This window comes from Cyphomyrmex costatus, unplaced genomic scaffold, assembly GCF_001594065.2.
Source record: "Cyphomyrmex costatus isolate MS0001 unplaced genomic scaffold, Ccosl1.0 scaffold415, whole genome shotgun sequence".
Classification (NCBI taxonomy): Eukaryota; Metazoa; Arthropoda; class Insecta; order Hymenoptera; family Formicidae; genus Cyphomyrmex; species Cyphomyrmex costatus.
This window is the reverse complement of record NW_017278373.1, coordinates 334217-348162: the sequence shown is the minus strand read 5'-3', so window position 1 is coordinate 348162 and position 13946 is coordinate 334217. Positions and strand designations below refer to the sequence as shown.

The following is a 13946-nucleotide window of genomic DNA, read 5'->3' as shown; positions in this document are numbered from 1 at the left end:
TTGAAAAAAGTATACACTTTCCAAACAAATTTTATCACGAGACAAGGGAAGACAAAGAGAAAAAGAGAGAGAACAGAGAAAAGAAAACTCAATTATACTTAAGTATATATTAAAATGCACTAAATATAGATTTGTAAACTTTTAATTTTTCTGACGTTATGTAGTGTGCATAATATATTTACAATATATACATATCTTATAAATTTGAATATATAGGTATATTATATTATAATTTATTTTATTACACAAAATGTATTAAATTCATAACCTACATAAGCTTTAATTTATTTTAATTAAGATGAGCGAAAAACTGTAAAAGGGTTAAGCTAGATCCCGTAATAACTCTATACCGTTGTAAATATATTTTACGTAATTTTACGATAGGTGAAAGAATATCTGAACGCTTTCATATAAGTGTCTATCACCTGATTGATCAGGAATGACACTGCTGGATAACTCGAATACGCACCAGCATGACCAAAGTGATTAATGCTTCCGCTTGCATGTCTGTCACGTGAGGAACATCCTAAAGTATCGATTAGCTTTGTTGCATCTATTTCTCTGATCGAGTGATGGCATAATATTGCAGTTACTTTAATTATTACCAGCGCACAGTATCGATTTCGTCTTTCAATATGTAAAGCACCTATATATATATGAATGTATATATAATCGCTCAATACAAAACTTATAAAATATTTTAACAATTAAAAATTTCTCTGACAAGAGGATTCATTTCGACACGTTTTCTGGGAATAAGATAAATTACAGATTCCATTGTATAAATATTAATATTATATCTACAGAACATTCAAATATTCAAAAGATGTTGAAAAATAATAACACATGTAATTTTATTTGCTCATCAATTAATTTAGTTTAATAATTCGGTTATTGCTTGGATCCGAGAGATTTTAAATAGGAATTCATTGAATCTCGTTACAGTTTAATTTCATTATAATAGGTTAAACGATTTAATATAAATTTGATTAAAGAATCTCCACTGTCTTGACTTACATGAATAAAAATGAACGGTAAAAGAAACAGAAACTTACTTTGAGGAATATTCTTTGATAGAACTGACATTGAGAAATATTCTTTATATTCGATATTTTATATACAGGCATACGTGATCCATATATGTATACTGATAGTGCTTTCAACATTAGTTCAATTCCTAACCCCCGAAGCAATAGGTATTGACGAAATCGATTAACTCGATATCTTTTCTGTCCTCCCATTCCAGAAAGTGCCCCTGTCCCTGCCATCACCACACCAAACGCCATTCACCGGACGTTCAACTCAGGTTAGACTCACGCAGAGAGCAGACTCCTTTTCCAAGCTATTGAATTTGCTAGCTGCTAGAAGTGTTATTCGCAATTTAGTTACGTGCAGTAACAATGCATGAACGTTTTTTGTATATTTATGGCCAAGCCGCCACCGACGGTTTCCGTTCACCAATGAGTTGAGGTCGTAGCATGAGGAAGGTAAAACACGGGCAGCACTCTGCTCTTCATTTAGGTGTTGTTACGCTCGGAACTGTCGGGCAAATATTTTTTTTACACAGATACAGCTGACGCTAACGCGTGCTAATTTTCCGCTGTAATATTGCGAGTCGTAAATATACTATGCGTTAAATGTTCAGTGGAACCGCGTGCGAAAACCTTTTTTGAAATGTTGAGAACCCAATGCAAGCGTAATGAGAACATTTTCCGGGCAATATTCGTACGGCCTCAACTTATTTAGATTTGTAGATTGCGGTTATTAGTGATAGTTTATTGGTACAAAACTTTTGTACCCCTATAAATTGGAAAATGTTTGATTATCTCTTATTGAAATTAGTATTTTGTGCATGATTTTCTTTGCATGTTTTTATGTGTATTTTATATAATTCTTTTAACTGCAGCAATGATTTGAGTAATAAGTAAGTACTGAACTATTAACAGAAAGATATGCGCATTTTCTTGTTGTGCGAAAATTTTTATTAATAATAACAAATTTTAATGTATTACATGTATATTATTATTTTTATGCATATCTTTTTTTCCTTGTATATCCTAGATTATTATCTTACTGATTTGAAATGATAGATAAACATTTTTACATATTAATTTATTTTAATTTATTATTGTGCAAAAGTCAATGAGAGATTTCTTTATTTTATCATTTATGAATTATGCTATAAGGTTGGAATCATCAAATAATTATTAAAATTATTAAATTTTAAGTCGTCGATTGTGTAATTAAAATTTTCTAAACAAGAAGTTTGGCATATGCAAAGATGCGTTGCTTATATCTATTTATTTAATCGGCAATATTTTTCAACTCGTAAAAAGGATGAATTTTACCTAGATGGAATTGCTAATATTAAATAAATTATATTAATTAATATTTAACAATATCTGACTAATAAACTAGCAGAAGATTTCATCTGAATGAGATCTGATATTCTAATTAAATTGATGTCAATGCAATTATTTTCTTTCTGTTTGTGGATAATACGAAACATATCAATTATGTTAATTTGCAAATACGTGTTTATTACACGTTGACTCTGAAAAGTTAAAAAGACGAATATGATGCAAATTTTTTCTTTGACAATAATATAAAACTGTTAATATTCTAAAATACATAAATTGCATTACAATTTACAATTTCATGTAGAAATATGAATACATGGAAAAAAAGAGTTTTAATAATAAGCTAACTGTATTAATATTTAAAAGCCGTGTTAATAGTATCAGTTTCAAGTCTATTAAGATCGTTTAATTACTTAAAATTTTATATTAGTAAAATAAGCAGAAAGATACCCCGCTTGTGTAAAATTTTGGGCCATGCAAAGCAAATGAATATAATTAAAAGCACGATTTGATGTTTCCATACCAAACGCAACCTGTCATTTAGCACAGATAAATATGGAATATTTAAGCGTATGCGGTTTCTAACATGTGTTACAGCTGCTCAGGCGACGATCCTGGGGCCGGAAGACGTCTACGTAAAGAAGGGTAGCACGATAAGCCTCACGTGCGAAGTAAATGTGCGAAGTACACCTCCCAGTAGCGTTACTTGGTATCAAGGAGGGGCCGTGCTAGATTTTGACAGTCCCAGGTATAAATTGCAAGAATCGAGTTTCTCAGCTTAATTCTTCTCAATCAGCAGACGATGTTTTTAAAATATTTATTTTTCATTAATTATATAAATTGTATGTTTTATTGTTAAAATAATTTGTTATATGTGATTATTATTTTCTATTCATTTTTTACTTGAAATAATCATTTAGAGAAAACGTTTACTTAACATTTATTAAATATTTATTTTACATTAACTATTCATTTGAAATAATAACTCAAAAATATTTATTCAACGCTTATTTAATATTTATATTGCATTACTTATTTAATTACAATATAATGATTCGGAAAACATTTATTTAACATTAATTTTATATTTATTTTACATAAATTATTTACTGAGCAGTACACAAGAGTACACCGCTAAATAGCTATAATTTGTAAGGAAAAACCACATACCATATAGAAAGGCGCAGCAATATATTTTGTACTCATGTTTTAAAAATGAAGTGGTATTAAAACAATATCTTCAAAATTACCTCAAATTTGGATCATAGATAACTCAATAGAAATAAATAAAGTATTTTGACAGTTTCCGCAGCTTACTGACACGACAAGGTTTAACCTTTCTTTTTATTCTCAAAACTTGTTCTTCACTCAAACGTTAAAAAAACGTTTTTTTAAACTTTAAAATAAAATAATGTTTTTAAAAAATGGTTTCTTCAAACTCTCTTTAAAATGAAATAAAACATATTTTGTTTTATTTAAAAATGAGAATTTAAACGGTTTTTTAAATAAACAAATATTTTTAAAATCATTGTATGCTGATTGAGTCTTACATTTGCCTTATAATTCTTCTACCCTTTGCCTACATACGTATATGGTATACATACATTTTGTATATACATATACATAAACGTTTCCATTCGCTCGCAAATGTCACTGCTATTATCGCATAACTGGTGGAGATCTTGGCGATGTGTGGTTCGTAAGTTCCTCCGTTTCGGTAAATGAGCAGGAAGGCTTCGGTCGAGTTTTTCGGGTCGCTACTTTGCGGTATCGCCGATCGGGCGGAAAGCGTTAGAGTACCCCGCCTTTAATCTTTTCGTCAATCCCGTCAACTCGGGGAAGGATCGTCAAGAGTCGAAAAAACAAATGACCCTTGATCCGGCAATTTTGTCCGGAATTAGTTCAGATAACGCTTCATACGAAGAAATGTAAAGGTAGTTTATTCTCTACTTTTTCTCTCTACAGAAAAAAATGTGCCACTTACAATATCAAAGAATAATATAATATTAGGTACATGTTAAAAATGTCATATTTTGCAATCGTTTTTAATATACATTATAAAAAAATTAATTACATATAAAATTACAAAAATTATATTAGATAATTTTATAGTAGATAATTTTATCAAAAGTATATGTGTTACATATACACGTAAAGTCACATCTTATAAATAAAATTATTCTTCTCTATATTAATTAAACAATTCGTGCAAAAGTAAATTATAATTAAAATTAAATTTAAAAATTTATTAATTTGGGAACAAATTACAATTGCAATTTTTTTCTAAAGCAATGTCATTAATATTATGAACGAAAAATGGAAATATAATACGTGTAATATAGTATATTATTATTATGTTATATAACATTTAAAAATTTATACATTTACATAGAAACTATAAAATATATTGTTATTATAATTTTCGTCTTAAATAAAAATATATTTATACAAATAAAAATACTAAGTATTTGCAAAAATATGGAATTTTATATATTTCTAATATATATAAACTATATAATTTTTACACAATATAACTTTACGTACCGTTTTACAGTGTACGTCATACGTCATTTTTATGAATTATATCTGATGCGACTAAACTTTTTACGTTTATTTGTGCACATTTATCAACGGACGTTTGACAACGTGCGATACGAACGAGTTCGCAATACCATTTCTGTTCCATATATGATTGCGCTTTTTGCCAATGTTATGTTAGCTGCGGCCCCTTCCCCGCAGAGAGAATTAATGACAAAGTAGCAATGTGTATGACGAGAATGGCGCCAAAGTATCTACGATAATTCAGTGTACACCGCAGGGGCGGCATTTCCCTGGAGACGGAGAAAACGGATACCGGGACGACAAGCAGACTACTGGTGACACAAGCCAGATTGTCCGACAGCGGAAATTACACCTGCGTCCCTAGCAACGCGAATCCAGCGAGCGTAATGGTCCACGTGCTGAATGGTAAGCGAATTTCTATTTCATTTTTTTTCTGACGCAAACTTATCCGGCAGCCCATCATCCCTCGCCTCACGTGACATACTTGACAACCCGGATATTTGGATACTCAAAGCTGTCTTAATGACATATCGCGACGGAAACGTCTGAATATCCGCGGTTGAAATTTTCAGATCGCCCTTGACATCACATTATTTATTTTCAGATAACACATAATGACACTGGGTACCTCCATATATTAGCCATTATCTGCCAAGCCGATCCTACATGACGCGATAATTTGTTAAATTTTAAAACCAACCAGAGATTACGCAACGAGTTTTCATTATTACAAATGTGACAAATATATAACAGTTATTTATTTTGAGACTTTTAGATTTGATTTGATTTTATCAAATATATTTCCTTTCTATTCTATAGTCACTGCTTTCATAAGAGCAGTAGAACAATATGATACAAATTACATCGTGTTAGCATTTGTACGACAAACTGCAAGATGTTTAAATTGGAAGTTTATTGCTTTAAATATCAATTAATTTCTATTCCGCAAACACGATATGCTGCATGCAAGCCAGACTCACTCGATAAACAAAGTCAGAGGTAAGTTCTCGACAGTTTACGCGTTCCACGTTACAATGTAATTCGCTTATGAACTAACCGAATAACGAAAATACTAAACTGCTATATTTTATCCGTCGTATTACCTTAATATTATTGAACAGGCAATATCTTCTTTATTGCCGTGGAGCATTGAAGTTATTACTGGATAGAATCGAGAACAGAATTAATGACTTTTTTTTTATTTATTTGCATAAATTACACAGCGTTTCTTGTGCCACGTAACTCGATATACCGTCTACTCGGTATAGTCGGATTTTTCTCTTCTTCATACTTCCTGTTCTTTTTTCTTTACGTCGAGGAAGCACGCGCGAGTTAAATCGGGTTGCTGCGTCATGTGCACGCCCTTCGATAAACGTCGCGTGCACATATACACGTTCAAGAACTATTGCATGCGGAAAAATCTCCAAGTACCGGTGTATAAACATTTCCATGTCGACATTCTTGTAATACTACATTTTCGTGTCTACTACATCATGCGATTCGATCAAAGTTCACGGTTAACCGCTTGTTTTCGATTAGATAGAGCGCAACAACTGGATTTGCATGATATTCATTTTGGACGAAAAATTCCCAATACCTCTCTCTCTCCAGTTTTAAACAAGCTTATTTGACCGAATACGCAATTACACATTAACTGGCATATATTTCAGTAAATCCAATGTTTTGATTTCACCTCGGATTTTACTACGACATAAATAACAATGTTGAAATGTATACAGTAAGTGCAAAAAATATTCGTAGATTAAATTTTTACTATAATAAAAGAGCCTTATCTATAGTAAATAAATATTAATAGGATCTTACAGACGATTAATCGTAGTATAAGTATGACTTATACACACAGACGATTTATGGTGTCACTGACACATCACTACATGTTACTACTATGATTAATATCACGTGCACATGTACACAAAAATTTTTATATAACAATAACGTTTTAAATCGAATGAGACAATGCCAAATAACGTTCTAATTAAACGTCTAATTGTAAGTCTAATTCTAAGAACTCTACGTTGCTTTTTCGTGCAAATTACTAGTCTGTGGACTACTATTTCGTAAGTATAGATTGCACAGTTTTTATATGAAGCAAATATTCTCACGATATGCCAGCTCTATATAATACCATATTGGACTAAAAAATGGTAAAGATCTCAATTTAAAAATTTTTTTATCGATATAAATTCCATCTCACAGACACGTATTAATGGGTATACTTTAATCCTAGAAAAGGATTTTTGAATCTGTAAAAGAGTAAAAGTAATTGTCGTATACAAAAATTATTGCGTTTATTCAATAGAACGATTTCAGGATCCCCTTAATTAGTAATTTTACATAATGAAATATTCCGTGTTAATATAAACGAAAGAGCTTTTTGTGTTTCTGATCTTAGAAGATAAATTTTTCGACTGTACAAATATTTTATAAGCGTTCAAATAATGCTATTTTTTATTTTCTCTTGTTTGATAATATGTTCTAATTGTTGTACATCTCTTCAAGTAAAATAATTTTAAGAAATATATAGTCTACTTTGTTCATTGTTGATATTATAAATTTCTAAATATTATTTACTTTTTAAAATTAAAATTTTTGTTAAATGTTACTCTCCTGCACAAATATTTGTACAGTCGAAAAATTTATCTTCTAAGATCAGAAACACAAAAAGCTCTTTCGTTTATATTAACACGAAATATTTCATTGTGTAAAATTACTAATTAAGGGGATCCTGAAATCGTTCTATTGAATAAACGCAATACTTTTTGCATTCACCGTAAAGAAATACAAACTATCGTAACAAAGGTAAAAGATTATTAATATTGTATACATGACTATCAAATTCATCACATTATTATTTTTATTTTATTATGTTGTTACTGTTGTTTCTCTCTAGAATATTAAATACTGTCATATATCAATTGTTTACGGAAATATATTGATTAACGTTTAAATTTGTTCTATGCGTTCATTTGACTATGATGTACTAAATATTTTAATCTTTCATTTTTGGCATCTCAAGTATTTCATTATTGCAAACAGGTCTGCTTGAATCAAGTTTATCCTTAACTGTTTTGTATAGTAGTGGAATTTCAAAATGTCATCCCTTTCATTATCGCATGATCCTTCCGAGGAAATTTGTTCAATAGGACAGCTTTGGAGAATAGCAAAATTTTCCAGCGCAATTGTGTTCGTACGATCGACAAATTTCGCATCAATAAACGCTCGCATATTCACAACGCAAGTTCGGCGACAGGAAGCCAGCGGGCTCCTGAAGTGTGACATTCGAAAGGGACGGGCACGCGTTCATTCATCAAGTATCGAAATCCCCCGTCATAAAGTTTGACAGGCTCGTATATTGGAGTCGCAGCAAGTACTCGGCGCCGCACGCATACTCTCGCTTTTGATCTATTGTCAGCCGGTAGCGCTCGCGATAACACATGTAATATCTTGTTCGGCAAGTTCACCAATCCAACCTGTCAATCATCACGAGCTCACAGCCCCGGCACGCGTTTCGGGAAACTGGTGTTGCAGCTGCATCTGTTCGAAATCAACATCTTTTGCGCTTCCTTTGTTGTAATCAAAATCGACATTTATAAGAGAGTGTTTAGTAAATAGATTTTAATAAAATTAACAATGAGACTTTTTAAGTATCCAAAATGTACATAATGACATCTTTTTATACGCTTTAAAATTGATTGTTTTAAATTGTTTTTACATCTTTTTTAATTTAATAATAATTAGTAATAAGGCTCTACAAGAATAAAATGAATGTAATAAGTTGAAAGGCTAAAGTCCATTCTACAATCGCGTAAACGTAGTTGTAAGTGGCTATAGTTGTAAGAATTGACTAATCACAGTCGAACATTTTTCCGTATTTGACTGTGGTTGGTTAATTCGTACAACTACAGTCATTTACAACTACGCTTACGCAATCGTAGAATGGGCTTAAGAGTTAGTTATGTACAGACAAAAACATTTAATATATAAACATGTAGAATTAAAAAAAATATATATACAAATGTTTCGACACCGATTGGGTCATTCTCAATGCTAATAATACAACAAAACTTTAGAAAATATGTAAATCACAAATAAGATAATTCTTTATTATCATCCTAGGTTTCAACGGAACAATTTGATTGACGCGATTAATAATTTTTAAAAAAATGGATACCCCCTTGATTTTATTTTTTCGATTGATAATTCTTTATTATCATCCTAGGTTTCAACGGAACAATTTGATTGACGCGATTAATAATTTTAAAAAAAATGGATACCCCCTTGATTTTATTTTTTCGATCGTTAATAGTAGATTAAAATTTCACTTAAGCAACACAAATTCCGTTAATAAAAATGTTGGTCTCGAAAAGTTTTTACTGCTCCTTTTGTAAAATCAATTTCAGAAAAATTTACACCTATTGCTAATTCTGTCAACTGCGAATTCGCGTACACTATTCCGAATACACTTAAAAGCTATATTAAGAGAGGAAAAGACAAACTGGAACATACGCAAAATCGTAATGTTGTATATAAAATATCATGTAATGATTGTGATGCAAGTTATGTTAGACAGACTAAGAGGCAATTAAAAACTAGACTCAATGAACACATTTCGGATATCAATAAAAACTCAAAGTCTCCATCAATCATTACTAACCATCGAATAGACAATAATCATAATTTTAATTGGAATAATGTGGAAATATTAGATGTGGAACCTTCCTACAAAAAGAGGTTGATATCCGAGATGGTTTATATTAAAAATCAGACACATGGCATAAATAAACAAAACGATACGGAGTCATTGCCCGATATGCATACGAACATGATACAGTCCTTCTCTACCTCTTAGACTGTTTTTATTTGTTTTTGCCTCTTTTAAATAATTTGCTTCTTCACTGCGTTTCTTGACATTAACATAAGAAGTCGATAAAGCTGTAAATTGGATTATTTTAAATCTGAATTGTTATAATATTTTATCATTGACGATATTACATTTTTTACATTATGGAATTTTACATTATTAACATTAGTTATTACACAATTTTTAACAAGGTAACTAGATAGTTACCTTAAAAGATTTTAACACTTGTTTAACATGTTATTTAAGATTCTTTAACAAATTATATAAATTTTATTAGATTGAATTTACTGTTATTGGATTAACTTTTACATGATGGACTACAATTTCAAGACGCAAATAATTTCCTGACATTATATTTATTTATTAGCGACACCGAAATTTTATAATTTATTTTTGTTACATTGAAGATGACCCGATCGGAGTCGAAACGTCTGTATATTAAATTTTAAATTTTATATTATACTTAATTTGAAAATTTCTCTTGCGTTCAGTATTTGACTCATTGCCCTTCTTATTACTCCTATTGTTTTATACTTATTAGGTCTTATTTTATATTATTTATTAAATCACAAATATTATCTCATATATTCTACTTTATTAACTTGATGTAATTCGTTATTAGTACTCTTAAATCTCATCATTGTGTTATTTTATTTGTCGCAAGTCAATGATAAAAATTCTTTGTCAAATATAATATGAATATAGTTGAATAAAGTGTTGAGAGTTAATGTTGTTATAGGAAAAGTAGTAGTAAAATTGAAGACATGTGGCTTTTCTGTCATCAGATAACGTTATTCTATCATCAGAAAATAATAACGTTATTCAATTTTACTCTACTATTTTTCCTAACAATATTAACTTTCAACACTTTATTCAACAAGATTCATATTATATTTGACAAAGAATTTTTATTAATAACTTGCGACAAATAAAATAACTTACAACGATGAGATTTAAGAGCACTAATAGCGAATTACATCAAATTAATAAAATAAAATATATGAGATAATATTTGTGATTTACATATTTTCTAAAGTTTTGTTATATTATTAGCATTGAGAATGACTCGATTGGTGTCGAAACGATCGGTTTGTATACATATTTCTTGTAATTCTTCATGTTTGTATATTAAACGTTTTTATCTATACATAGCTAGCTCTTAAGTCCTTCAACCTTATTACATTTAATTTAATATTAAATATTTTTGTTTTTTAGTAAACATTTTAACTAAATTTTATGTTTACAAACTTTTAATTTAATATCTAGTTACTAAACTATAAAATATTAAAAAATTTTGAAAAAGTGTTACTTTATATTATACGATGATTACTAAAACGATTATGATTTACGATGTAAAAATTTATGATGAAAAATTGCAATCGTTTTAGCCGATTATGCGGTCCATTATATTTGAAAGACACTACATCATCATTACTTTATTTGTATGGCGTGATCTACTCAATATTCAGTGAAAAAAACTGCATAGATATTTCGCAACTTTCGTTTCGCTTCATTTCGACATCGATGCTGCACGCGTCCTGCCAACAAAGCAATAAATTTACAATACGCTAGCCTCCCTCCAATCCCTGATTAAATTAATGTTTTCGAATTCATAGCATCCCACGTCGGCAAGCTACAAAAATCAACAAAAACCTTCCGGCAACCAGGCAACAAACCGCTCGCCGTGTATACCGCGCGCGTTTGTACGGCAATCGAATTGCAGAACTTAACAAGCTTTCTTCGACGGTTTCCACGGTTTCCACGCAGCTGTCCGCCCCGCACGCCCGCGTGGTACACTTTCCACCCTTCGAACCATCGAGACATCGATCGCGCCCACTTTCGTCCGGAAACGCCCGGCGAGCGCGCGCTCCGCTCGCAGAGTGGCCGCTTCCGGTACCGGATGAAAATTAATGCGGCACAGTTCGTCTGCATAATTAATTTATAGGGCGCACCCGGTTGCCGCGGTCGGCACATTGGCCATCGACGTTATTTCAAACACAGCTGATTACTCTGCAAAATTGACCGCAAATTTCAATTATTTCTCGATAAACCTGTATGCGACCCGGGGGCTATCCGTTTTGGCACGTACTATCTGCGCATTAACGCAATTACGCACGTCGGCCATGCTTGCCCACCGATATTTCGAGTGTCGAGCCGCGCCGGTATCATTTTTTGATAACGGACCATGTAAACGCGGCGTAACGGTAAACTCCGCTCGATGAGATTTTCAATTTGATCGTAAATTGTGACCTTACCGAAGGGACCGGTTACCGCGTCGCAGAACCGTCGTTATGCTATACACTGCCATTGGACCCGTGATTATCTTTATTGCCGCCGAATGTTACACGCGACGCGACGCTACCGCGCGCCGTCGACATAGAACGCGAAATTGTTGTTTCCTCGCTTGAATGTGGTGCTTGCCGTAGCTGCTGTTATTGTCGAACAAAACGATATTTCACCAGCAGCGGTTCGTATCACGGCACGCGTTTTACCCTTTGGTAGCGCACCTTATACGTGTACGTTAAACGCGTTATTCCTTTCTGTCATGACGTGAAACTTTATAGTAACATGTGGAAATTGCACAGACGATTTTATAAATCTATCGCGAACATATTGTGAAACTGTTCGAAAAATGACGTAAACGACGTTACTAAAAAATATGAAACGTAGTTCGATTTGTATTCAAAATTAGCAGTTTAAAAATTGTTCGAGGAAACAAAATTTGTAAACAATAAAAATAAAAATTAATAATGTCAGGAGACGCGGTAGTGTCTCCGGCCATGTACAAAAACTGCAAGACACTTACAAGCCTCTTATCCCGAGCCACCAAAGTCCATTTTGGGGGGTGCATATAACTACTAAAATATAAACAATTTTGAATCGAACGTTATATGTCCTGAAAGGCGGCATCGCCACGAATAATTTGAGCCAAACAAATATAAAATCGGTCAAGCCGTTCTGGAGATACAAGCGATCGAAAAGTGATGATTTTAATGAAAAATTAAGAAACGTCTCCTACTTCTTCTTCTTCTATGTCCGCCTATTCAAGGCCATATTATAAGGCCAACTTTCTAATATCCCTTCTCACCTTTTACTCACACCTTCACCATCTTCGACTGACCGCAATCCCTCTCTCTGCCCCTTCCCTTCCCTCACCACCCACACCCACCACCCCTCTCTATCGCTATATTTCACTCTTTTTCGTCATATAATATTTTTAAATCATTTTTTTATATATTTGTAATATATTTGTACTCTAAAAAGTAAGTGATATTCGAAAAAATCATATCATAAAAATGAAAAGCACGATGCTCGAGCGACATTTGATCTGCGTGCGGGGCGATGAGGTGAGGAGGAAAGCGGAAGGCGGAGGCGATTCGAAAATCGACCGAAAGTTGCATACACTTTATGTATGTTCATTTTGTACTGGCACCTTTATTAATAATATATCAGTTACTTTTCATGGTAATATATTATTATTAGATAAAAAGGTTTAAATATTTGAGAATTCTTTTTTGAACATGGCTTGAATTTTTCTTTTTTATCATATGATAATCATATTACGAATCAACGTCTACTTTTAGGCGATGTATATAAACAGTATTAAATCCTATTTGAACCGTGAAAGTTTCAAAAAAATACCGATGAGAATGAACCATTTACGGTCAAGCTGGATTTTGGATGCTTCTAATATAATTTAATCAAATAAATCAGAAAATTATATTATTTCATTCAATACAAATATAATATATAATAATTACTAATAAGGAAACAAAATTACAAAAATATCTAAAATACAAACATTATTAGACATTACATTCAAAGGTTATTGTCGTAATGCTTATCCTTTAAGAATAAGATCGAAGTGTGCAAAAAGATATATCTATACCCTATAACTGTATAAACAATTCTATTACAAACTGTTAAGCATTAAAAATTAAAATCTTAGATCAGTGCATATATCTTTATTCTTACAAAGTTTCTTAAAAATTTTCTTATTCCGTTCCTAGTGATACATACATACATACATATATATATATACATATATATTACTTTTTCAACACTCAATAATTTAATATAATTCTATACAATTATTACGTTTAGTATAATTAACGCTCACCCGCTGAAAGCATTGTTTCACG

General features: G+C 31.7%; 1 protein-coding gene across 1 annotated transcript in view; it reads left to right on the top strand.

Moving 5' to 3' along the window:
- LOC108777207 (hemicentin-1) overlaps positions 1-13946 on the top strand; it is a 58211-nt gene that overhangs the window by 29659 nt on the left and 14606 nt on the right. The window contains exons 3-4 of the mRNA XM_018544032.1: positions 2958-3108; positions 5179-5327. Of these exons, the coding sequence (XP_018399534.1) occupies positions 2958-3108; positions 5179-5327 (300 nt within the window). The remainder of the gene's footprint in view (positions 1-2957; positions 3109-5178; positions 5328-13946) is intronic.